We start from the raw sequence: 27,699 nt of genomic DNA on the forward strand, positions 1-27,699 counted from the left end.
ACCGCTAGCAGTGTTTGCAACTGCCAAGGTCCCGGGTTCGATCCCCGGCCGGTTCAAATCCGGGAACTTTTCTAACGGTGGAAGCGGCCCCGGTGCCCACCCAGCATCGAATGACATGGGTACCTGGGTGAAACCCTGGGGGGTAAAGGTGGTCAGGGGCGTGATGCTGATCACATCACTCCCACTCATGACCGGATCAAGAAAGTGTGGGGCGTTACCCCCAAACCCCCTATACGCCTTCATGGCGTGGTGCTAAGCACAGGGGAGCACTTTACCATTTTTTACCATATTATTTACACAGTAATTCAAGTGAGCTGTTTCACAAATTTTACAACCACGTTGAATAAATTGACGGCTTTTGAATAAAACTTGGGGTGAAAATATTGTACACAGCACAGAAGTAAATCGTATAGATTATGCACATTATGGACACAAGAACATGTTTTAAGTGTTATTGAGTTCATGTTTTAAATCCACTTTATGCACAATAAGACTAATCGGGACTGAACCTACAATTTAAAGTGGGATCCGAACCACTATGTGCCTCCACCGGGTATTGAACCCGGGACCCCTTGATTACAAGGCGATGACGTTACCACTGCGCCATCGGTATTTTTTTTAGTAGTCAGTCCTTATTTTGTCATATTTTACTACCTTTGACGTTCCTTTTCTTAGGAATACTGGGGCGAAGGGGGTTTGTGTCTCCCACAAACCCCCTTCTCCCTGGGCTCCCCACTATATGACACTTTTTTCTTAAATGTTATTATTATACTCTTTCTGCTGTAATGATTCTGATTCAACCGTGTAATTTCTATTACCAAACTGATATATCTTTCCTTCGTGAGGGATAAAATTAAGAAAATAGTTTGGCTAGCAGTTTGTGAAGAACGCAAAAGGTTGTATTGCTGGCCATTCATATTGTTCGCCGAGGACAAGACGAAGTCCGTGTGGTCAAGTACAGGATATTGTCATCTGAATAACGTGCACAATGAATTACAGAGACATAAAAAGGCAGAATCTTACATAAGAGCATTTTTAACTCTCTAAGAATTCGGACAATCTCGTGTGGATTTTGCTAACAAAGTTGTTCGTCAAAATCGCTATAATTTGAAGCGTCTTGTAAGTGTAGCAACCTTTCTTGGTACTCAAGAGTTAGCATTCCGAGGACACAATGAAAGTGAGGCATCGTTTGGTGACCGTTTGCCCACATTAAAAAATAATGAACAAATAAAGGTACTAATAAATAAATAAGAAATTCCGTACACCTTTAATCGTATGCGGAAAGTTCGCATATGTAAGACGTTTACTACCACATGAATAACGTTACCTGGAATTTTGAAAGTCAATGTTACCTTTGCGGATCATATGATTTATTTTTAGTACCGCCACTTCATTATGATGTTTTGACAAATCCAGCGACCGGGACAATGAGGCTATAAACCTTGATTATTTCCCTCCTCCTCCCCCCCTCCTTCGGCATGCCATCATTGGCGACTCGTAGCTTTTTCGGAGTGTAGGAAGAAGTTATGGTAAACCGAGGAAGGTTTGAAAAATGCGTTCAATTACATTCACACGTCTTGCTTGTACTACCCATGGCATTTAGAATGTTAGCTGCAGGCCCATGCTCAAGGTGTGGCAAGGGGCCCTTTCTCCTCACTTTGAACTACGAAATATTTAAATGTGAACCTATAAAAATCGACGGAAACAACATTGACGATATTTCAGATTTTGCAAGAATTTATATTTTCTTCCCCCTCTCTGTCGTGTGGATTGACGATAATGAAAAGTGTTGCTTAAACTTAGAAATTATTCTAAATGCTACTAAATTGTGGTAGGATTTATTATTAATTATTTATTTTTTCGGGTAATTGTAATTCTGCATCTGCTTTTCTAGAGTTTTGAACTTGAGTTACTCATTTTTAACAGTTATGTAATAGTGTAAATTTCCCCCAAACCAAAATTGTTTAAAATGGCGCAACAAACGAGATGGGTTCCACATCGAACTTAAAAAAGGTTTGAGATTATTGTTTACCCTCAACTTTCTACCTATTTCCCAAATCTCCTGACGAACTAAATCGGGCAGGATGAAGAAGAGACAGAGGATGGATCGTGGCATGGTTGTCAAAAAGCTTACCGCTGGATCGGCATACTCCCTTTCGTTTAAAACATGTCCGCTGGTGAAGTAGAAATAAGATTTGGACAGAATATTATTTATATTTCCTGAAAACATATTCCTTTAAATTCGATTTCCCTCTCCCAGGGGTTGGCGTTTGCAGATTATGCTTGAAACGGTGCTAAGTTCCAACAAAGATCAAATTGTGCTTGGTTTAGTAACATTTTGTTGGGGTTGGCATGGCTGATTGAGGAAAGTCTTGCTGGTTCCTCGATCCTCGCCGATCTTATTAACCTTTCCCCACTCCCTTGTACTGCCCCTTCCAGCCCCACCCATCTGTCTGTAGGATGACTGCCGATGTTTCTCTGCGAGCGGCAGAAAAGCCCGTGTCGATCATCTTTGGACTGCTGCTGGAGCGACCGAGAGCAGTCAACTCTTGACAATAGCTAACCTGTAGGCAATCGTACGTACATTTCGCTCATAATTTTATAACACGCATTAAACTCCTAAAAAGCAGAGAACTGGAAATAAATAAAAATGAACTGTACGAAGTTCCTCACTATCTACATGGAGGAATCGCCCCCTGCATGCCATTGTAATGTTTTGTTGCACTGAAACATCGCTTCCCTCCTTCGTAAGAACACGCTTCGCTACTGATATCGACTTATGTGGCGGAAGATTCCCAATGTCCAACAAAGGTAAGACAGATGAGAAAATACCAGCATGAAAGGGCCTTGGCCTATCTCCCTCCCACAATCCTACCTAGAGGCAGGTGCGGATCCAAGGGGAGGGCGAAAGAAACGATCGCCCCTCCCAACTGCCATGTTTTTGGATATATCATTATACCTAGTAATATTCAAGACTCATTCAATCTGTATTTTTATCACCACGTTTAACAGGCTCGAGAACTCCGCTGTATGCTCATGATAGGCTAATCGGAACTGGACCTACAGTTTAAGTTTGGACCAGAACGAGTCTACAAGGTGCCTTAAAAGGGAATCGGACCTGAGACCACCGCAGAGAATGCGTTTTTATTTCTCTGTTTATTATTTTTATTCCTCATATCTGACCTTCAGTTTACCGTGACAATGGTAGAAATTATGATAAAAACAGAGGCGTAGCAAAGGGTTGGCGAAGGGGCCTCCCGTCCCATTGGGTTATAATTTTTTTTTTAAATGTAATAAATAGAGGTGAGAAAAATATATATGGAAAGGGCTAATTATTGTGGGCGATAAAACTACAACATTATGTTTTTAACCGGTTATAAATTCTAGTGAAACATTACAATTTGAATAAATACGTCAACTACTTATTTAGAATTTTTTAAAAAAACGGATGGTAGCAGTCTGATTTTAGAATATTCAGGAAGCCAAACAACAACAATGAAACCTTCTCTTACGAAGGTTGATAAGCGTAAACACAATTTTTGACTTCTTAAAATGTAGCGGTTCGAGAACATTATACACAGCTGAAACAACAGAGAATTAAGAAACCTTCCGGAATTTGGTGCAATTTCTGTTCGAATTACAACAAGAACATTTCAGACGTACACAATAAAATAAGATTCACAATAGTTATGCACAATCTGAAATTCAAAATGAACTGATACAGGTAAAGAGCAACGGTGTCAAAATGGCTATATTAAAAAAAGTTAAATACACACATTTATCGTCAAGAATTGTTATTACATAAAATATTTTTTCTTGTTTCATGTCTCAACCTCTAGGGAAACCTCTGCCAAGAAAAAGAAGGACGAAAATACGAGAGGAGAATATCTGCTTAATACAATGAAAACATACGTTAATATTAAATTATCGGATAGGGCATAATTACCCGCCGTTGAATTACACATGCTCGCAACCAGAAAAAAGCAAGGCATAGTGTAAAAATCTAAATTTTTGTATTATCGACCCATGGCAGCTAGAGACGACCCAAATGACATCAGGTTTAGTGTTCTTTGTGCATGAACGTACTATGTTTAGCTCGTTTTCGCAATGTAATTTTCGGAAACTTATGACTGGCTACTTTATCTTAAAGCTTTGCTAAACCCATTTTTATTATAGATTTACACGAGAAATTCTTACCTTCGTTGAAAATATCGTTTGAATTCGCGATTAAAATTAACCGATATGCCATCTGCCGGGATTTTCAGGAAGTACTCTAAGTAGGATACGTTGTGTTGAAGTCGTTTAAAGCATGGTGAATATGCGAGAAAGTAAGGTCTACTGTTCAGTTTTTTTTTGTTTTTTTTTTTCCTCTAAATAGTTTTATGGGTCAGAACAAATTAAAAGTTTCCATGTGTTTCCACCCCGTGGAATCAACAAAATGAAATTTGTTAATAAATCAGGGAAAACGTAATTGACAGAAGATTGGTATGGGGGATATAACACTGTAATTCGGCAAGGAAATTATGAAGACTGCACGAGTCTGCTTACTTTATTTATCGAGAGATAAATATATATTTCCATGAAAGTAAAGTTTTAAATTGTACTTTATAAATAAAGCTTTTTTTTTTCGAAAAATCATGAAGCGTCTTAACCAATGCGTCCATGTATTACCGGTGTTACGTATGTGTGAAATTTGGAACAGGTGCAAGTCGATTAAGAGGGAAGATGAAAATAGTTTGAGAATGAATTAATGTCAAATGTAACCAGAAAAAAAGTGGATATGCTAATGTTACTGTTTCATTCAGTACGATGTCCTTTTTCAGTGAGTATAGCCTGCTCATGAAATCGTGAATATTATTATTAAACCAGCCTTTCTCTTTCGAGAAAGAACTGCAACGATATGTTCGCAATTTTCTCCTGTCCCAGCTTTTCAAGTACAGGTCAATTTCAATTCTTCTTTTCAAATAATTTCCGAGAACCCCAGTTACATGACGTGCAGATGATACAGCACTGCTTTGGACAACCAGTGCGTATACATAGTTTCGTCTGCATTTTCCGTGTTATTTTTGCCTATCATAATTAAATGCTTCGTTCTCAGTACAGCTTCACGTTTGTTAGAGTACCTGGAATTCACATCGCATTCGCAATATTTAAAAATAATGCGTAATTTAAACGTTTTCTACCATACCAGTGACAACACGCTGCTCTTTTGTACTACTGCTGAATGTAAACAAAGATTTATCCTACTTAGAGCGGACATATTGGAAGCGACACTAGCGCTCAGGTGGTAATTTTAATCGCGAATAGCCATCCCATCGAGCTCCAATGTAAAGCTTAGGGCAACCAAATGACGAACGAAATTATTTAGGGACGCAACGGTGGTGGCGCCGCCACCGGAAAAGTTTGGCAATGAACAGCCCCATTCGACGAGCGGCTGGGGACAGCATTACCACCTTGGGAAATACATGCTATAATAACAGCACCAAACCTGGTCTGCCTTATCCACATAGGCATATAATATCATAAATAAACATGTAAATAGGTTTGGCAAGTTATATTTTGTTTATCTAAGCTATTATATGCATACGTGGATAGGTTAGGCAAGTCAGGTTTGGTGCTGTTAGCATGTATTTCCCAAGGTGTTAATGCTGTCCCTAGCCGCTCATTCCCATTCGGACAACGGAGGTTGGCTGAGTCCCCGGATGGAACGGCGCTCTAGGTGACATCTGTTGCCGATTCGGACGCGGCCTTGAAGTAGAATCTTGACCAGTGGCGGCGATTGGGTTCAATTTAGTTTCACTTGATACATAAGGTTTAGCATAGTGGCGGAGCAAGAATGGCAAAAAGTGGGGCAACTGCTCCCCACGCACCCCCTAATCGCCGCCACAGTGCAGTTCGAAAGCGCCAAGCACACGAGCAATCGAGATCACACACGGCCATCTTTAATAGAGCTGGCCGTGGATCACGGGTTGTTGCAGGCTTGAGCACGTGACTCATTCAATCGTTGTTCATCTATTTGAAATCACAGAGGGCCCGTTCCGAAAGTCGCACGAGATTAACGCGTTGAACGAGTTATGGTAACTGGCCGTCCCATAAGTGCTTCCGTGCGTTTCGTGAGGTTCATTATGTTGTCCCAAAAGTCGCATTCCGTGCGTTTCGTGCAAGAACGAGATTAACCAAACGCACGGGCCAGAAGGCTGGTTTGTTCGGTGAGAATCGTCTGCTAGTTTGAGACAACGCGCGTGCTTGATGGATTCAAACTGCTCTAGTTCGGAAGATGTATTATAATTTTAACAGAGAGCGATATGAAGCAACATGCACAAGATGAGTATGCCTTTACGGTTCTTACAATGTGATTAAAATGAGTAACAGTGTCCCCAGCAGAGTTTATTTTTGCCACAAGGACATTCCTTCCGCTGGACGCCATGTGGAAATTTTCTCTAAACGAAACGCTGCGCCTGCGCTTTTCTCCTACAGTGTCCCATAAGTCTGTAAAATAACTGGTTTCACCAGATTCACGAGCCCAGTTATTTTCGTTGAATGCGTTCGTTTCGTTAAGACTTTCGGAACGTACCCAGAAGTAGAAAGTCAGCAAGCAAGTTATCGGTTGGTTGAAGTTCTTTAGGTGGAAATGTAAATGCTATGTGATTTCTATGATGAAAAACAAGTGTTTAAAACGCAGGAAAAACAACGTGTTCTCAGTTTTATCTACTGATCGTATTTGGCGCTGCAGTCCAAGTGCAATTCGAAAGACTTTCTTGCAGCCCACGACTCAAAACCGGACTGCGAGACCATTCTCGGAGGATGTTCGTTTCAAGAAGGTGTACCTTTCGGACAATTCCTGATCTGACGTCATTCCGGTTCTGGGGTGAGGTTGCACAGCGATTGTAGTGACATCTGTTTAGATTGCGAGAAGTCAGGAAAACAAATGACTCTGGTTTTGCAACACGCAAATTGTAAACAATCGCACGAAAAGGCGTGGGGAGTAAATGTGTATGAGGTAATAAAAGTTTTTTTGGCGTAATTGTACATGCATGATGTTGCAGAAAGATTATGAAGGAAACCGCCACGTTTACTATTATATTCTTGTGATTAGAAAGAGTAAAAACTTGTGTGCGTAACGACTACTTGTTAGTGAATATTCTTTGGATGTGGGCGTGTCAAGTTTTGACGTTTCGTTGGGTGAGAAATTCAAAACTTGGGAAATGTTTTGAAACATCGCCTTCGTAGTACTGAGTTTACAGGTTTTTTGTGTAATTTTGAAAATCAACTAATTACAAGTTACGTAGTGTAAGTACTTCCTTGTACTTATGGTTACCATCACGTCCTCTTTTACCCAAACATGTCCTCTTCTTAGGTCCTAAAATTGGTCCGGGCGTTTTTTTAGGAAAATGAGAAAATGTCCTCTTTTGGGGGAATAGACAACTGCTGCAACTTCAAGATCCGTAAGAAAATTTTATACTTATTTCTAAATAATTGTTAATATTGTTTCCGTGTTCAATCTCAAACAGAAAATACAACACACTCGGTTGCAAGCGCAAACAAAGAATAAATATAGTTTATGCAGTTAATGATTATATAATATTCTCCATTCCCGTGTTTCTTCATCTCTTTTAGGTCCCAATATTCTCCTAAGTGTTTTATTTTAAAAAACTCTTCTTTTAAAGATAGAGACCAAGTTTCACAACCATATAATACTACCAGCATAGTAAATAAATGTTAGAATATTCAGACATTTGCCTGTAATGAGGCCCATTATTGGTTATACTGAAACTGTGTAAAATTATTTTACAGAAGTGTGTGATCTACAAGCTCATCAAAACACTATTGTGTTTGAAGTGCTGCATCTAAAAATGTCCTCTTTTTTAAAGTTTGTCATCTGGTAACCATACTTGTACTGCAGAATAACAAAGAACATTTTCCAATTGAATGAAAAATAAAAAAGGGACTGACATTGTTTCTTTAATATTCACTTGTTGATATATGTGGTTTTCCTCACTATTCACGCCTTGAATTTCTTTCCGTTTTAGTGACTTTCTCCAGTCTCAAAATCAGTTTCGGCCAGGGTGAACCCATCCCAGTTATAAAGTGTGCATTTTTTTTTTCAGATAATATTGCAAATTATTGGGTACCAGTTCAATCTCCACCGAACATCTCTCACTCGTTTATTTTGTCGTTTTTAACATTCGTAGTTACCTATTCTGCATTACGAAAGATTCTTTAAGGTGGCATTTGGCTTTTTTCACGAAAATAATTTCAATTTTTCACATGAACAGTATTTATTGTTCTTCCTTTTTTGGCTTCCATACACACAATATAGCAGGCACAGCTTGTGTCGCGTCGTGGATCATGTCGGTATGCAGTGTTTCCAACCTTCGTAACTGAAAAATACCTGAATAGCCTCACAAACCATTGACGGATAGCCCCTCGGACCATTTCCGGCAAAGTTAGGTTCAGTTAGGTTAGGCAAGCATAGTTAAAATTTTGTTCGTGAAACAATGCGATACAGCTTTAAAAATAAAATCACATTCACTTCTTGCAAAACAACGGCGTGGTTGGAAACACTGACAGGGGGTTATGTCATGAAACGTTTGGAACATCTGGTTGACAAATACGAGCAACGGTCTGATATGATCCTCCCGAACCATATCAAAGATTCGGTCATATTTAATATTATTCTTAATTATTTTACTTTTTATATTCACTATGAAAACGTTATGAAAGATGAGATATTTAATAGTTGAACTAATGACCTAATTCTGTCATTTGAGTAGTTTAGAATTTGTTATTTGCAAGCTTCTTGAAAGCAAAATCTTTCATTGTTGACAATTAGTCAAAAATATGTGTTCTCAGTTTTAGAATCAAACTATTATGAAATCCATAAGAGCTAAATTTCAGTTGGAGTTATTAGTAATATAAGCCTTATGGACATTGGGAAGAAGTTTTTAAGAATGTGACAACTTTATAGTAGAGAATATTATAGAAACTTTAAGGATCATAACTGTTGTTTTAGACATAGAAAAATGAACCTTATCGAACATACTGTTTAATCTTTAGAATATTGCCATTATACACAAATTAGTTCTGCATATCACAGCTGTAGCTATGTTTATCTTTTGTGTCACGGGAGGCGCTCTGCTTGACATGCGAGGATATAAATACAGCTTCGGAACCTAATTCCGGGGCATTTTCATCACCGACTCCGATGGATTAACATCTTAAATACTCAGCTCCCTTAATGGGAGGGTTCAAGAACTCAGTCTTCGTTCCCAAATTAGCTTAGAGACATAGTTATTCTGTCGTATGGGTAGGTTCGCCCATGCTAACATGTCACCATACGAAAGAATAAGTTCATTTCAACTTTATTTTGAAGTTTTCTGAAATTTTAAATAAAATCTTCACAAAATATTGTTAAATTTCGACTCAGAACTTACTGTTATTCTGACGCATGGGTAGGTTCGCCCTGTGGACATGCTAACATGTCACCATGTGTGAGAATAAGTTAATTTACGATTTCTTTCAACTTTGTGATAATTCAGTTTGATTTCTTCGAAACATGTACGTAATATATTTTCAATTTTTGCATAAAGCAACAGGACTTAATGTTATTCTGCCGTATGAGTAGGTTCGCCCTGTGGGCATGCTAACATGCCATCATACGGAAGAATAAGTTCAGATTATTTCGTCTCCATGATTATTATTTATTGATCAGGTTATTATTGATATCTGGCATGGTTGGGTTTCGCCCTGTGAACATGCTAACATGTTGCCATACCTGATATCAAGTCGATGTCTCTAATATTTTACGAATTATAGCCGTTTGTATTTCTGCATATATCTTGAAGCCAGACCATAATGTCCAATTTATATTAAGATCGGAGTCAATACTTAAAACCTTCGCCAGTCACGTCAAAGTTATGCTTCATTATGTCAAGGAGTGTTCATAAAGTTCCAAGCAAGCGCCTGGTCGTCTTTATATAACTGATATGACAGCTTGATCCATATTATGTAAATAAACTGCAAAAGTCGCGTAGATTTAATTATAAGAAGGAAATCTGTTCTGTCCTTTATTTATGGAGATCTGTAACTAAGATGTAAATTTATAAAAGTATCTTGAAAATAAACCATCTTCAGGAAAATAATTGCCCATAAAGAAGCCTACTGAAGACGCAGACCTTTCTTCGGAAACAGATGTTATTCATTTATAAAATCTCCCTTTTCCATAGCCTGTCAAATGATTTAGTACATAACAGTCGAAGCTTCATATCCCACGTATTTCTACTACTATACCCGTACCTGAGAGGGGTCAGAGTATCCCATTAGCCCACTGAGTTTTAGCCGAGGTGAAGAAACAGATGACATAGGATATTGAAAGGTGATTGAAGAAATAGGAAGGTAAAGATGAGGATGGACGCTTTGTCTTCGTGATTTTTTTTTTTAATGTAATAGCTGCGATTGTGTAGTTTTTCGAAGGCGATTTATGCTCGAGGACTCTGACGACAGAGGGTGGCCTAAAGGTTCGAGAGAGGAACCGCCACGAAGCCTAGTTCAGTATGAGAGCAGCCTAAAGTGTCGCGATGGATGTTTCCGCTCACCTTCTTCGTCTCCTTCGAAGTTTAGAATTGGCGATCGAGCGCAGGTCTCTCCCCAGCCATGCAGCTAAGCAATGATGATTTTAAAAGGATGGAAATTTGTTTTATTTTGATTTTGAGCATTTTCCCTCATCAGTTGTTATGCTTTCCTTCCTAATTATTGCGTAACGCTATGCGTCGCTCTTCATAGTCATTCACCTGTTGATATGTGTTGATCACGACGGATCGGAACCTAACAAGGTTAGGCAAGCATAGTTGAAATTTTGTTCGTGAAACAATGCGATACAGCTTTAAAAATAAAATCACATTCACTTCTTGCAAAACAACGGCGTGGTTGGAAACACTGACAGGGGGTTATGTCATTAAACGTTTGGAACATCTGGTTGACAAATACGAGCAACGGTCATTGTGCGTCGGAGAGATATTTTTCTTCAAAAATACATGAATTCCCAGTCGAATAGATTCCATGATGGAAGAAAATACCTCCACGAACTTTTAGAATGCTACATTCCCTAGCATTACTGTGCATTTGAATTCTCAACAGATAGTACGTAAATACATGAGGGGCCAGGTGAGCCCCAAAACTGCTTATACCTATTTGTGATCACCAATCTTAGGAATCAGTGCAATCTATCTCTTGCATGGATGTGCCACCAACTTGACAAATCTAGATCTAACTTGCATTTAACACATACTATATGTCAAATCACAAACCCTGAGACCTTCTGTAAACAAAACCACCTGCATGCAGAAAGCATTGCAAACTCATAGAAGTAAAATAATCCACACGAAAATCCAGCGTTGTTACAGGATTCATTACGTAAGGTAAAACAACGGCCAATTTGTAGTATGGGATACGCTGCCGCAAATGACGTCTCACTTTAAACCCAATGCTCTTTCTTTTTTTTTTGGCTTCTTTCTTGCATGTGAATTGAATATATTTTACTTGCATTTTTTTTAGACAAAATGATATAACATGGTAATGTATATTTCTAAGGTTTGATAAAGATAGGAGTGTATTTGAAATTTGTTTGTAGATTTTATGTAAATTGTATCTTATGTAAATAAAATATATAATGGGCATAAACAGCCACATGCAATGCTGTAAGTCCAATAAATATATTGATGATGATGATCAACACAAGACAAAGAAATTTCGTAAATTTATTGCGGTTGGAAACTTTGACAAGCATCCTAATAACGATTTTTGTTCCGCCAAATATAGTGCACTTCGTAAAATAACTTGGTGACATGGCAAGGAAAGATAAGTGTGAACATTTTGTAGTAATATGCATTGTAACTTTCAATGAGCTTAGAGATTTGTGTACATAATGATATTTTATAACATTGGTTATTTTCTAAAAATAATCATGTGAACAGCAAGGAAGTAGTGCAACTTAGTAATATTGCCTGACTTATCCTTAGAAAAATAACATTGAGAGTTCTATGCGTGAGGGAAAGTCTCCGTTTACTCCGAGCTTGTTTTCAAAACACCAGCAAGGACAGCCTTTGAAAAGGGGTGAGAAACAGATTCTACTCAATATTTATGTAACGTTCTGTCAGTGGTATCCTGAGAAACCAGTAAATGAAGTGGTTAAGTTGGTATCCCAGTGCAGTGGTGTGTCAGCGTGTGCAGTTTTAAGGGTTAGGAAAGAGAGAATGACCGGGAGAGTAACAATGTATGCGGCTGCATATTCGTCTGATGTTTTGAGAATGGGTTCTCACATTCAGAGGCTCTTATATAAAATGAATAGGTGCGGCGAACTATGAGTGTAACAGCAGATGATTGCGGTCATGAATCAGCTGACGCGGAGTGATACGTCGAATCGGTGAGACCCTTTGTTTACAGAAGGTCTCAGGGTTTTTGATTTACACCTTAATAATTTTTATTTTCATTGTATTTCTAATGTAATAAATCTTCTCTTGTTGAATTGTAAAACCTCTTTGTAAATTTCCTTGCAGAACTTTGCTGTTTGCAGTTGTTCAGAATGTTCGAAGATATCACTGAAAAGATATTCAGGTAAGGTTGGTAATTCTAGCTTCAATATCTGAACAACTTGTTTATAAATTATTTATGTTCATATATATACCCAAAATACATGATGAAGGTTGTGCGAATTACTCACAAGTTTAATATATATATAATATTAACTTACATTTTGCGAGTATCAGGGTAACTCCTGCTGTTCCTTTTCCCCCGCAAGAGTTATTGGTTACAACATCGAGGAGTTACCTCGATACTCACAAAACGTAAGTTATATATATACACAAAAGATGCAAATAACTTCAAATTTAGATCAATTTGTATATTTTGTAAAGATTCAGAAGTTAGTATAATGCTCACAGATAATGTTATTTCATGTTACAATATCAGAGAATCAAATATGAAATACACAATTGCCATATTAAATTGTAGCAGTTCTTCTTGGAACAGAAATTTGGACAATACAATGGGATAGAAAATATCTCTTGTGGGGGGAAAAGGTTAGAAATGTGTGTGTTATGTAGGCAGAATTCCTAGGTTCGAATCCTGAGTAAGTTCCTTCACTTATTTCACCAATTCATCTTTCATCACCATTGTCATTAACCTAAATATTAGGGCTGAGCTGATAAGTATCGGTTGATATTTTTGCATTGATACTAGCTGATACCATTGTTTTTGAGTCTCTAGAAGCTTGGCCAAAACCAAAATTTATTCCTTTTAAAGGTTTGTTCACCTTTTCCAACTTACCTTTGGTTTTGGAAAAAAAGAAAGTTGTGTATTTGTTAAATGAACAGTAAGTACGTGACACAAAGATCCATACACAGATCAAACTCACACTTAAAGTGAAACAAATACCTGGGCTAATCCTCCTTTTCCTTTCCAATTTTAGACTTTTGTTTGTCCCAGCCTGGATAACTGGGTTTCAGCAGGCATGTTTCTGCACAGGGAACGTGGCAGGGTAATAATTTTTTTGAACAACAGATGATGGCATTTACTTTCTGGAAAGTGTAGTGATAGATTTGGATTGTTTTACAAGGGTCGTTCAAGGTTGACCAAGACTTTTATTTCTAGACAGGAAATATACATACGTAGAAGCACCAAACTATGTCAGTTTTTCAAAGTATTACCCCTGAACGTTCCAGACACTGTTGCCATCGTTGTGGAAGTTCCTTGATGCCTTTGGCGTAGAAAGAAGTAGGTTGGTGTCGTAAACCACTGGAGGACAGCATTCTTGAGTTCCTCATCTGTCTGGAAGTGCATCCCACCCAAATGCTCTTTAAGAGCCCAAAACAAGTGGAAATCACTGTGGGCTAGATCTGGGCTGTAAGGACTGTGTGGTAAAACCTCCCAGTGCAAGTTGGCCAGTGTTGTTTGAGGCAAATGGGCCGTGTGTGGCCTTGCATTGCCATGGAGAAGAATGACATGTTTCAACAACATTCCAGGTCTTTTCTTCCGAAAGGCCCCATGTACAGCACCATGAAGCAGTGTTGAGTAATATTGGGCATTAATAGTAGCACCCTTCTCCAAAAATATCCACATGGATAAAACCTTTCATGTCCTAGAAGACATTTCCCAAAATCTTACCGGTTCAAAAATCCATGCGGTTCAGTTGCTACCAACTCCTACCCTTCAATGAACTGTTGATACCATTTGTACACTCTTGCCCGTGACAGTGTTTGTTCACCATACTGTGATTGCAGTCTATGCCAAATTTCAGCAGGTTTCATTTTCTCCTTTATGAGAAATTTCATTATACACCGCTGTTCCACAGCAACAGATACACTACTTGCCACCATCTTTGTTTACACTACTGTGCATCCGCAAAATGCATCGCAAAGGATCATGATTACTCGCAAGGAATCATGGTCTGTCCTGCCGAAGTAATGCAGCACTACATTGATTCATTAATATTTTACTCATGAAAGTCTTAGTCAACAGGTCTCCTCAATAGCGTGGTTACGTATTTTCAGCAACAGATGGCGTAACGAGCGTGCTTTGCTCAAATGGCATCACAGCAACACATAGACTTCAGTCCTTCCCAACCAGAGGCATTCGTACATTTTCTTGGCCATTACCAGTGGCGTATGCTGGGTTTAAAACCTGGGCTATCTGCTTTTATCATAATGTTCAAATGTTTCGTTCAATTTCTTGGATTTTAAGGTGATGTGACGTTGTGATTAAAATACATACATTACAATTTACTAATAATTATAAAAATATCACTGTTTCATTAATATAAAATAAGGAAAACATTTAAAATATTTCGTGGTTATTTATAAAATATAGAGGCCCATATTGTGAAATATTTATGTAGGCCTACATGCGAGAATAAAATATACGCATATATATAATAAACTTCTTACCTTGAATATTTAATTTGAACAGGAACTCCATTCTTTTTTTGGCAACCTCTGTGGTAAAATGGTTATTAGCACAGTGCACTATGATGCCAGGGGTTCCGGGCTCAAATCCAGGCATGGACATGGGTATTCTTTGTGAATGACGCTTCATGAATTTCATCGTATCGTTACTCATTCTCATCGTCGCGATTAACTAAAGTGGCAGAAGAGCAACGCAAAATAAATCAATTCCATTCTTGTCTTCTTTCCGATGCCAGAGGCCTGCATATCTTCACGATTTGAAGTTTGTCCTCATGCAAAAGCAGATTAAATTGTTTCGGCAATAATTCGTTAATTATGTCATTCATTTTTGTTCACTACACGACGCAGCACAGATCATTCAAAACATATATACGTAATTCACTCAATCAATATACTTAAGAAAATCCACACAGTAAGAGACCTAATTTTCTTAAACTTTCTTCAACGCGATTTCCACTCACAAAATGCCCTTGTCATCTCCGGGCAGTCAGTCTACCCCAGCCAGTCATAAACAAAGCAGCAGAGGGGTTGAAAACATCGTAAAGCGTGGTTGGTTGAAGGTCATCGGCCTGTGAGTTCTGCATGTGTTCGATGGGACAGTGTTGTTTTGGCCTAGAGGACAAATTCCCTATTACATGCCAGCCACTCTTTTCCCATTCCTGTAATAGTAGTTTAGTTTCAAAATTTCCCTTACTTGGGAAAATCCCATGCTGGTTAGCGCATTGGCATCGCTGTAAGGTTTTACCGCCGTTGTAAAACGAAGAGTTCCCTGTCTAAGAAGCCACTACAAATACATCACCCACCACCTCCAGGTGCTGGTCGGGGAATAATTTAACCGCTGAAGTCTGGTGGTAGTTTTAAAGGAAAGGAGTCCATCCCCATGTATAGAGCGATCACAAGGAAAACAAACCTTGGACGAAAAATCCCCACGCAGCCTTGTCTTCTGTTCAGCTCGGGCCATAAGGAAGCATGGACCACTCTCCCCCTCCTCTCCTCGCGGGAGTACAGTGCACAGGAGTCGCGGGTTTTATACTATAATTTTTTCCCGCGGTTGTTGTTTGAGAGTGAAGCATCAGTCACATTTGATAGTCGATTATTTTCTGTATTTAATCTGGGCTTCGGCGATAGCCTAGGTAGCCTAGAATATATGCGCCTGGCCATTACCATGCAAGAATATTTATTTTTCGGCCAATAGTACCAGCTACGTACGGGCTTTGCATGTGCCACTAAGGAAATGTAATCCTGTGGTAATTGATGGTTGGTGTCTGTGACATGTTTGGCCAACCCACAAGAACTTTCTTTCCTGCATTATGTATCCTATGTGTTCTGCGATTATGTCTTTGATAAGTTTTTTGCATTGGCTTCCTGTTGCATTCGTATTTAATACTGTAGATGCCGGAATTCATTAAAGGATCTTTGTCATAAGTTTTGAAGCCTACTAAACTTTGACTTATTCAAAGGGGTACGAGAATAGCTAATGAAATGCTAATATGAGGGGAGGCTGATTAGTATTGAGCCTTATTCAGAAAAAAATGAGCTAGGAGGCTGAATAGGGCGAACTGGTCAATTCTTCTATATGTAATAGTGCAAGAATCGACTTCCTATGATTTTAACTCCCCTTTGTTTTTCAGGTCCAAAAGTAACCACTCATTTGCAGCATAAGTTGCCTCCTAAACACTCAAAATCGTTGTCTCTTTAGGTGTTTTTCCAGATGGAGGAACAGATGGAGCCAGGTCACGAGAATAGGGTTGATGGGGCAACATTTGAAAGCCTAAGGAGGTCAGTGTTGCCATTGTTTCACCTACAGTGTGTGGTGAGGCATTGTCATGCAACAGGATGATGCCTTTGGAGAGCTTTCCCCAACTTTTCTGGAGGTGCTGCCATTTTCACTTTGGACCTTAAAATAACAAAGGGAAGTTAAAATCATAGAAAGTCGATTTTTGCACCATTACATATAGAAGAATTGACCAGTACACCCTGGTAGCATTAAGTGAGTAATGTAGAATTGTATAGAGTAGGGCTGATACCACTTTGAACTGATACCGATACCGCTATTTGCATTATTCCACTTTAAATTAACAAAGGCTGGTTACCAAGTCATACTAACTCATCACATCACATTCCTTTAATGATATTAACTAACTCCAAAATTATTCTCATGTAGCATTACATAACTTTAAAATGTTTTGCGACATTTTCTTAGTGTTTTTTTTAAGTGAATTTCTCTCTGGAGAGTAAGGATGCAAGGAGAGACATTTTTGAAATGTTGCAAGACTTTTTTAAGTGTTACGGTTGCACCAAAAAATCGGTTGACTGTGTCTCTTCTTCAATTTAATGTAAACACTATTCGTTCTTGTCATTTGGGTTGATAGGGAATGGAGTTCGATACCCAGTGGAGGCACGTAGTGGTTTGGATCCCACTTTAAACTGTAGGCCGAGTAACAATTACCCTTACTGTGCATAAAGTGGACTTAAACACCAACTCAATCAATTGATAGGGAATGGAGAAAAGCAACAGTTATCAAAGTAATGCTCATCTCACCAGTTCTCTTTATGACCTGCTCTCCCTTATTCTTTGTCATTTGCAATAAAAACAAGCCACTGCAGTATCAACCGATACCATCATATAAAAGACTCCCTACACAGAAGGTAAGAACACAAGAAGAAATTGTTGAAACCACACCCCTTCCTCCCCACTTGAAAGTACATAAAACAAATTCCGCAGCACCCTTAATCTGTCTTTCCCAAGAACTCCTCAATCATCTTGCCCCGAAACAGCCCAGCATGATAGCAATGCTAATTTTAGAAATGTTCACCCTTTCTTACCACACGACTTTGTGACCACATGAATTATTTTTTTTTAATTTCCACACAGCCTTTACCAGGTAGTTACATGCCTTTGATTACTTTGGGAGCAGTTTCCTCTTTGCCCTGTTTCTCTTCTCAATCATTTGCTTCCCAGGAGGGTTTGGGTTTGGTCAGCGCTTCTCGGAAAATCTACATGCAGAACTTCTTGTGCTGGTCTTTCAACCCGTCACTAGGAAGGATGAACGAACGTCTGAAAAGGGTCTCGTAAACAATTAAAGGCCTGCACAAGACCTGGAGCAGACCCGTTCGCGAGACATCGCTCCTGAAATGCCATGCAACCTGCGCAACACCCTCGCTTGAGCAGCTTGTATGCCCACCTGCACAGATCGTTCCTGGCAGGCATTGTAGACCCGCCGGGTACCCGCAGTCTTACGATACCTAGTAGGTCTCAGTTCGTTCTTTCCATCAACTGCAGACCCCTCCCTCTGCATGACGTAGTTGCTTCGAGTAGAAACTGCACCTGGCCCACACCGTTCTGCAGTGTTGCCAACTGCAATAGATTTTCACTACTTAAAAAAGGGAACTCGAAGCTTCGTAAGCCACATCACCAATGAAATGAGATTTACGAATGTTGCTACCCCCCCCCCCCCCACACACATTGAAATAGGTTTGCCGTGGCACAGGATCCATAAGTATATGTCGTAAACAACCAATATACGTATATATAGTGATATAGGACAAGACTGAAACATGTCACGTTCGACGCTGAGGTCGCGAGTCGAACAACACACTGTTCTACTGCGAACACCAGGGCCGTAGCCAGCCAGGGCCATTGCCGTTACCCTCGTTTGGGGGGTAGGGCCAAGTACTTGGATAAACGTGCCAACAAGAACAATCACAATAATAGTAATAAAGTAGCATGAAAGGCATTATAATCCTCATAAATCACGCAAAAAGGGGGTAGAAGTCGGTTCTCACGCGCATTTGTGTTGAAACAGAGGATTAGAAATATTTTTTTTCAACACGTCAATTTCACGTTAGCTAATAATGGAAAACAAGCACACAAACTGTTTTTGAAAGAAAGAAAGTGCATGATAAATGCATTCCGAATGTACAGACATATGGCATGTAAAATTTCCATCTACAATATTTTCTTTTCACATGGAGCGACGTATTACATAATCAATTCATCCAACTCGTAACAAACCAACATTAATAGCAAATAATATCACGGGCCGCCATAGCATTCTCTGTTTTAAAACTTTTCTCACTTAGATCGTTCGGCGCTCAGGGCCGACTCCCGCTACCCCTTTGCTACGGCATTGAACTTGATGAGACTGGATAATATTTTATAATATATTTCTACTTTCATAAAATTTGAAATCAAGGGGTTGCAATTACCCCTCCATTCCCCCTCTGCAGGTGCCCTTGGCCGTCTGGAAGGAAAATGCAAGAAAAATATGAAAATTAATTCCATCTTGAGTACCCTTTAGCCCTGCTACTCTTAAATTCTGCTAGTCTGTTTTTTCTTGTACTTTAATGTTTGACCCCCACCCTGACCCTTCCGCTAGACTTAATTTCCGTCCAAGGTTGTGAGCAATGCACCCTACCCCCTCTGGTTGCGCCACTGCGTGCCTGGTTAAGGCACCATGCAATGAAAAGCAATTAGTTTTCAGTGAGGAGATTTTTGTTTGCTCGATCATTCATTTAAATAAATGAAGCTGTAATACTGCGTGCATTTCCTGGCAATAAGATAAAAACTGCTTACGCTGAACTGAAATCGCTAAGTATATAAATTCTCCTTGGAGGAGAGAGCTCCTCCTAGGACCTCGTAGGATTTACGAGCTACGTAATTAGGCAACACTGGCTGAAGCTGTCCACGTGGTGATGAAACACCTGGAGCGACACGCTGCCGGAGGGCTGTTTCCTTCCAGCAGGTTTTGCAGGTGCCCGGGTCTTGTTGAATGCCCAGTTACCTTGTAAGCGCAGAGCGCCTGGAAGACGAAGAACCCGGGTAAAGACGCAAGTCGACTCGTTGCCGTGGGCAGGCGAGCAGGTATACCTGTCCTCGCGGCAAGCGGGCAGTGGGTAGGTAAAATGCAGAATATGCTGGCCTCTGTAAACAATGGTATCGGTTGTAAATTTTTACCAATACGGATACATCAGTATTGGTTCAGCCCTAGTGTAGAAAGTGAAATATGTCTGTCTATTAATTGCAGGTTGAGTCCGGACTCCAATCCTGCCCAGTTAAATTATGGCATTGCTGTAGCAGATGTGGATAACGATGGCCACTTCGAAATAATTGTTGCAGGGTAAACTTGGTCTTATTTTATATTTGGTACTTTTTTGGGTGTGTATTGTTCATATGGTTTGGTAACTTATTACCATGCAGTTCAAAAACAGTCATTCCTATTGTTCTGAAGAAAGTTAAAATATTTCCATTATATGTTTTAGAGCAGATGTTTATTACTCCTTACCCTGGCCTCAGTACATCTCTGTAACTTATGCTGTTGTTATGTTGTCAAATTATTTGGTTGGTGAGAGGTAATAAATCATTTATAAATGAATACTTAACATGATTGTCAATGAAGTAAGGGTTGAAGCTTTTCTGGTGACGAATGATGAAAGGATTCTCTCGGGCTATCGACCAGGTGAGTTGTGGAAAACATGCCAACCTTTCGAGAGCTAACGTCACTCTCATCCTCAGGGTACAAGTGTCACTTTTCCACAACTCACCTGCTCAATAGCCCGAGAGAATCTTTTCATGATTGTCGATGTTCTCCTGTAATCGTTGTGCATGGAACATAATGAAAAATTTGTAATTACTGATGAATGCAGATTATCTTTAATTGCCCCCATTGTTTAAAGTTGAATTTCCTTGATCACCCTCTGGATTTTGTTAGAACCAGGTAGAGAGAATAAAAATACTAAGATACAGTGGCCATGGTGTAATGAGATACATTCAAAATAAAGTGCCTGCTTTGTTGACCTTATCGTGACATTTCAATTCTTTTCACCTGGTTCTAACACCACAATAAGCTAGTCTGGGAAACATGAATCCTAAAGTAAGTGGTGTTCCTTGTTGCATTTTCAGCATTTATTGTACAGGAGTTGCTGTTTTCACTTTAGTTATGCTTCTGTGAACCTTCAGAAAGCAGCATTCTCTTTGCTGTGTGTGTACAATACTATCCTACAGCTCAATATTCATGGTTGCCGCTGGAGTGCTGCAGGAAGAGCAACGTGGATTGATTTAAATAAATTATTTATAGAGTAATGTGCATAAGTATTCTGTAGATATCATAATTACTTTTGGTGAAAGTGCATTAGTCTCGTAATCATTTAATGGTGTTTATTAGGCTCAAATAAAGGAAATAAAATGCATGTACTGATGCTGTGAAGCTCATACTAAGAGAAATGTAAACACACATTCCTCTTGATTTAAAATCCAATAATTTTTATAGGTAAAAGTAGCAAACATTTCGTGTAGAAAAGGATACAAGATACTAATCATGTTAAACCATAGTGTCATTATCATTAAACTGTGAATAAACATGCCAGCTGATATTTTTGAAACTACCATTAAAAAATTCTCCAAAATTCATCTACAAAGACTATTAAAATATTTAAGTTAATATTTTAAGTTGCACTTATAGAGCAGATCCAGAATGTTTATTATCACAGGAAGAATAAGTTACTGAAAATTATTATAGTTTCATTAACACATTTAACAAACATTTCCATAGTAGGTACAGTATCAGAAACAGAAAAATGTATATTTACATATAATTTTTTAATTGCTTTAATCAAACTGTTCTAATACAGGGCTAGCATAAATGATTCATTCGTTTTGAAAAGGCTATATTTTCAAAAGTATTACACGTACGCACATGAAAGATAGATGAAAAGAACCACAAACTCTTGTAGTTGACCATTCTTTGATGCATATAAACACACTTTTGATGTAACTTTTGTTGAGAACACCCACTTCATTCATCAGACGTTTATAAATGTCTGATGTAGTGAGCATGTCCTTTTAAGAACCATAAACTGCAAGAGAAATAACTCTCTGTATCCTGTTTTAGAAGTTAAATGGTTGGATTAAGTCAATGAATTATTCTATCTTCTAGTTTTAATGGTCCAAATCTTGTGCTGAAATGGAATGCAGAAATTCAGCAGTTGGAAAACATTGCTGTGGATGATCCTTCCTCCCCTTTCTATGCATTACGTGATCCACAGGGTAATGCAATAAGTGTCGTGGCCTGTGATATTGATGGTGATGGTAGAGAAGAAATATATTTTCTCAATACTAACCAGGCGTTCTCAGGGGTAGCAACGTATAGCGACAAGCTCTTCAAATTTAGGAAAGGTATGTCAAAAGTAAAAGGTAAAGTTCCCCGTGCATATAGCATCGTGCCATGAAGGCAACCCCCCTCCCTACTAGAGTTGCTCCCAACCCATTGATTGAGGTTGGGTGAGCCACAGAGCCACTTTTTGCAGGGACAGAGCTGGATAAGTTCCGACCTTAGATCACCCACTCTGGGAATTGAACCTGGGTCTCCCGTATGACAGTCAGATGCACTACCAACTAGAAAAAGGTGTGTCATATAATCATTATTATTCCCAGGGGCAAAATAGTGTAGAAGTAAAGTTCTCCAATTCCCCCATTTAAAATGCTCAATTTTTGAAAATTGCATTTTTTATCATAAAAGTAATACTTTATGCCAAAAAATGCATTAATAATGTTACCTCTAGTAAACCAGCGTGAAATCGAAAACTGCAACTATGGGCAAAAATTATAATTTACTTTGTTATAATTCAATTGTTATAAAATTTAGTGAATGTCAATCAACACCGTTCTGTGAGCGAAACTGATAGGTAACTGATGTAATTTTTCACACATGAAAGTATTATACAAATAAGAATAGAAAAAGTAAGGTGAATGTTGAATTTATTCTGAAACGTGAATGAATACAAATATGAAACTGCAGTATGTTATGCACATTGTACAATTCCACATAGTCGCCCCTGCAGTCCAAACATTTTTTCCAGAAGGAGACCAAATCGTCGCAAAAAATTCTTGCTCCAAACTGTTGAGCCAGGTAACAGTAGCCTCTTGCACTGCTTCAATTGTGTCAAAAAACATTTTCCACAGAGGTGTTTCTTCAGGGGTCCAAACAGATGGTAGTCCGAGGGGCCGAGATCGGGACTGTGCAGAGGGTGTTCGAGAACCTCCCACTTCAAACTACCGATGTGTGCACAGGTGCATTCGGCTGTATGTAGTCTCGCATTGTCGTGCAAGAACACCACATCCGGTCGTAGAGCTCCTCTGTGTTTTCGGCGTATGGCAGTTTTAAGGCTGTCCATAGTTTGGCAGTATCTCTTGGCTGTAATTGCTGTACCCTGGGCAGGAACTCCACATGAATAACACCGAGACGATCCCAAAAACACAGTGGCATGACACTATGCACCTCCACTTTTGTGCAATGTTCCAGTTGCTGCACCATGTTTCGACTGGCCTATTCAACGGAAGAAACAACGTGCTTTGCTCTGGTGTCTGTCATACCAGTTTGAACAAATTATATTCCTTGTAACAAATGCTGTTCAAGAGCTTTTTTTATATTTTACATTTCTTCTTACTACATATATTTTTATGTGTGCAATTTATCAGTTTTGAATCACACTATTTTAGTTGAATAGAAGTGAATAGAAAGTAAATATTTTCTTCATAACACTATTCATGTGCATTATAAAGTTAAATTATTTGGCTTTGTTTTATATTTTATTTGTAAATGACTTTTACAGGGCGCTATGAAGATATTTTGTCAGACCCAATCAATTCCAGTATTGCCAATTATTATGCAGGAAGAAGCGTAGCATGTCTCGACAGAGCAGGAACTGGGAGGTAAAAATATTTTGAATGTACATTAACTTTCACTTTAACTTTGTGTGGAATTTCTGCTAAATTGTGCCACACTAGCCATGCAGTCTAAGCCATCAGACTTTGGGCTCGGGCTAAGTGCTGGTTCAAGTCTCTTGGGAGAAATATAACAACTGACAGACAACAACTCATCCTCATCATCAGAATTAACCACAAGTGACCTAAGAATAACATAAAATAAAAATGCATAACTCTAACCAGAAAATATGTAATATATCTTAAAATATGTAACACAATATTAATGTGTATCATCTCCAAAAATGTAATTTGCCAACATTTGTAATTTTTACTTGACTACATGCAAAGCAAAAGTTATGTGCTTACATGAAAATCCAAGCCCTATTTATGAGTAGCCAACAAAATAGAGTTTCCCATAAATGTACTTCTCTTTGCTGTTGACTGTAAACTCTTCAAAGAAATTTCATCGGAACGCGATTCTCTAATTCTACAAAAAGCTCTTACAGAACTACTTGTGTGGTGTCACCAGTGGAAACTTTGAATTAAATCCTCAAAAATTCTCCTGCCTCACCATTTCCTTAAAAAGGAACAAACTGATCTCTCTTTATACTCTCGTAAACTGTCCCATCAAAAATGTTTCCTCCAAAAAGATTTTGGTGTTACCATCGATGAAAAGCTAAACTTCAATGATCACATTACATATAATACTAAACGAGCCGTGCGTCTCCTTGGTATTCTGTACAGGTTCCCTGAAATCCAAAACCAATCAGCCATTAGCATATTTTTCAAATCCTTTATCTCTCCCATTCTTGAATACTGCTCCCCCATTTGGACTATGGCTTCTAAAACTAATCTTTCCAGGATTGATTCTGTCCTCAGCCTTTTCCTCGCAATTGCTCGCCATAGAATACCTTCTCTCAGACACCTCCATAAAACAGATATCATGTCTATTTTGAAGATCCAGTCACCACACACTCATCACGAACTAGCAGACATGAAATTTTTGCATAAAATCAGTAATGGCAAAATTAAAACCGAATTCCTTGTCAACCAATTTCATCTACGAGTACCCACACGGCCAACCTGCAACGTAAAGCTCTTTCACATTCCGGCTACAAGGCTCTTTCTCCTACAGCGGTCTCTTTACTATAGGTCCCCCCACTTATATAATAACCTGCCTGTAAATGTTGATATTTTCTTGTCAGAACACAGTTTCCGACAATCGCTAAGAATGTACGTGTAACAATTTCTTTTTTTTCATCCGCCATCTTGTATTGTCTTGTTTTGTTGTTGTTATTTTTATTTTTATTATTGTTTTTATTTTCTTCTTGTTGCTACAGTTTCAGTATAAAATGGTCTTTCAGTACTGTATCTGAAACTTTAATTAAATAAATAAATAAAAAAAAATAGTCTCTCTTTTCTTGTAGACATTTCAGATGAAGCTACCACATTTACTTAAATGTTTGTTTTACGTTACAAAAGAAAAGTCATACATAGATTGATGATTTCATGAGTTGGCAATAATAGGTCAGTAGGAATTGTAGCTTTCCTGGCGAAGTGATTCGAACGAGTGTTCTTGGGTTACCAGCCAGGTTAAATTTGAGTTATCTTCCAATGTTTCGAGGGCATACATTGCTCTCATCTTCAGGGAATGCAGAAATGGGGACCAGTGTAGGTTAATATACATGACTATAATGTGACGGAGTTTGGACACTGTCTTCCTATTGGTTCGCTCTGGATTCTGGTGTTCTCATTGGCTGGTGTCTTGTTTTTACGGAGGAGTAGGTTCCAGGTGTGACTGAGCTGGAGTCCCATGTTCCTGTTGAGATTGGTGCTTTCCCGTGATATGGCTATGGCTTCCTTTACCCGTCGGTCCCAGTAACCAGGCACATTTGCCTATTATTTTGCTGTCGGCAAATACAATCCTGAGTCCCTCGGTGATGCTGTGTTCAGCAAGTCCTGACTTTTCCGGTTGGAATAATCTGATATTACGTTGATGTTCTATTCCGCTGCTGCTCAATGATGCATCCCGTTTGACCTATGTATGGTGTCCCACACTCACAGGGCCATCAACAAGGCAGTTTCATTTCAGCAGAGACCAAGCATTGATAACATCATGCCCCTTGGAAGGGTCGGTTCTTCACAGCCAAGAGAAGCCGAACATGAGGACGAGGCCCTTACAAGGACCAACAGCACCAGCAGCAACACAGGACAAGAACACCCTACTGTAACAGTTTTGCCATTCGTAGGACACACCTCTGGGAAGTTAAGCAGAATTCTAGCCAGGCACGGGGTGAAGACAATTCACAGACTGCCACTGAAAACTAAGGCCCTATTCCATTCAGTCAAAGGTGATCTGGAACTCCATATTCCAGGAGTATACCGAATACTCTGTGAGTGTGGGACACCATACATAGGTCAAACGGGGCAGGGTGCACCATTGAGCAGCGGCGGAATGAACATCAACGTAATATCAGATTATTCCAACCGGAAAAGTCAGGACTTGCTGAACACAGCATCACCGAGGGACTCAGGATTGTATTTGCCGACACCAAAATAATAGCCAAATGTGTCGGTTACTGGACCGATGGGTAAAGGAAGCCATAGCCATATCACGGGAAAGCACCAATCTCAACAGGGACATGGGACTCCAGCTCAGTCATGCCTGGAACCTACTCCTCCGCAAAAACAAGACACCAGCCAATGAGAACACCAGGATCCAGAGAGAGCCAATAGGAAGACAGAATCCAAACTCTGCCACATTATAGTCATGTATATTAACCTACACTGGTCTCCATTTCTACATTCCCTGAAGATGAGAGCAATGTATGCCCTCGAAACATTGGAAGCCAACTCCAATTTAACCTGGCTGGTAACCTGAGAACACTTGTTCAAATAATAGGTCAGTACTTCAGCTATTTACAAAAGACAAAAAGTACTTGAGTATTATCTGCACTCTTTCACTTTCATAAATAAGGCAATGTCTAGATTTTCCCCAATACCCTTCTTCTGCACCTAGCCTGAATTTCAACAACTTCATTTGATGCATGAAGAAATACTTATCATGCACTTCTGCCTGTCCTTGTTCATTGTACACAATTTAACTCTTGATGTATTTCTGAGTCCTTATTTGGCAATGATGTCATTCACCTGACTGACCAGTGGATTGCATTGCTTATCCAATGTATGTAAAGATTTGGCAGTTTGGCGGTTACGTGGAAAGATGTAGTTAACTCTAATAAACGTACAATTCATTTTTCAATAGCCAGTAGCCAGTACACAACTGACGAAGCCACCAGACACGTGGTGAAATTGATTGCAAACAAAAACTGCACCGAAAAATGAACTGTAAGTCTATTAGAGAGAGCTGCATTGCTTTTGTTTTCTGCCCTCTGTTGACTCAGCATGGTGTGAGTCTTTCCACAAAATATTTTTTTGTGTGTGTAAGGAGTGAGGCTTCCACATAGTTCACCCTGGACTGAATTTTGCAGACTAATGAGGCTCTGGCATCTGGACACATAGCCAGTATAGTCCTCTGTTGACTTGTGTTGTGTGCTGTCCATATGCGTTTGTCCTTTCATCTCCTTCATCTCATCTTATCACTTTTCATCTTCACAATTAGCCAAAACTGGCAGAAATGCGAAGTAAAATAATTCAATTCAATAAAACATTTTTTTAACGTGCTGTTTGTGGTACAGTGCTAAGAAATTCCACAAGTTATTGTGGCTTATCAATAAATCAATCAATCCCTATGTGTGTGGCTTTTATCCATGCATTATTCATTATCTCACCACCCATTCTGCATCATCTGCAAAGTTACAGTTTCACAGGCAGCAATGATCCTATGTCAGAAATTGTCATTGCCTCTTTCCTTTGGTGTAAACAAAATTTTCATCAGTGTATTATGTACAGACTTATGAACCTTACTTATTGGTAGACTTTGTAGTTATTTGTATAGTTGATAAGATAAACTTATAACATGATCACTTAACCCTTAGATGCCAAGGCTGATTTTCCAGGTATTTGCACTAATGCCAA

General features: G+C 39.0%; 1 protein-coding gene across 4 annotated transcripts in view; it reads left to right on the forward strand.

Moving 5' to 3' along the window:
* The first annotated feature begins 6,922 nt into the window (after positions 1-6,922).
* Positions 6,923-27,699, forward strand: part of LOC145994894 (cartilage acidic protein 1-like) — a 57,233-nt gene continuing 36,456 nt past the window's right edge. Inside the window, exons 1-5 of one of the 4 annotated variants that reach the window (XM_083131365.1) lie at positions 6,923-7,000; positions 12,555-12,612; positions 19,985-20,077; positions 21,893-22,131; positions 23,568-23,667. In XM_083131365.1, coding sequence (XP_082987491.1) covers positions 12,581-12,612; positions 19,985-20,077; positions 21,893-22,131; positions 23,568-23,667 — 464 coding nt within the window. In that variant the 5' untranslated portion in view covers positions 6,923-7,000; positions 12,555-12,580. Of the gene's footprint in view, positions 7,001-7,380; positions 7,446-12,554; positions 12,613-19,984; positions 20,078-21,892; positions 22,132-23,567; positions 23,668-27,699 lie in introns of those variants that run through there. The other 3 variants (XM_083131358.1, XM_083131382.1, XM_083131373.1) reach the window with 3 other exon arrangements.

The sequence above is a fragment of the Lepisma saccharinum genome, chromosome 1 (assembly GCF_977018435.1).
Source record: "Lepisma saccharinum chromosome 1, izLepSacc3.1, whole genome shotgun sequence".
Lineage (NCBI taxonomy): Eukaryota > Metazoa > Arthropoda > Insecta > Zygentoma > Lepismatidae > Lepisma > Lepisma saccharinum.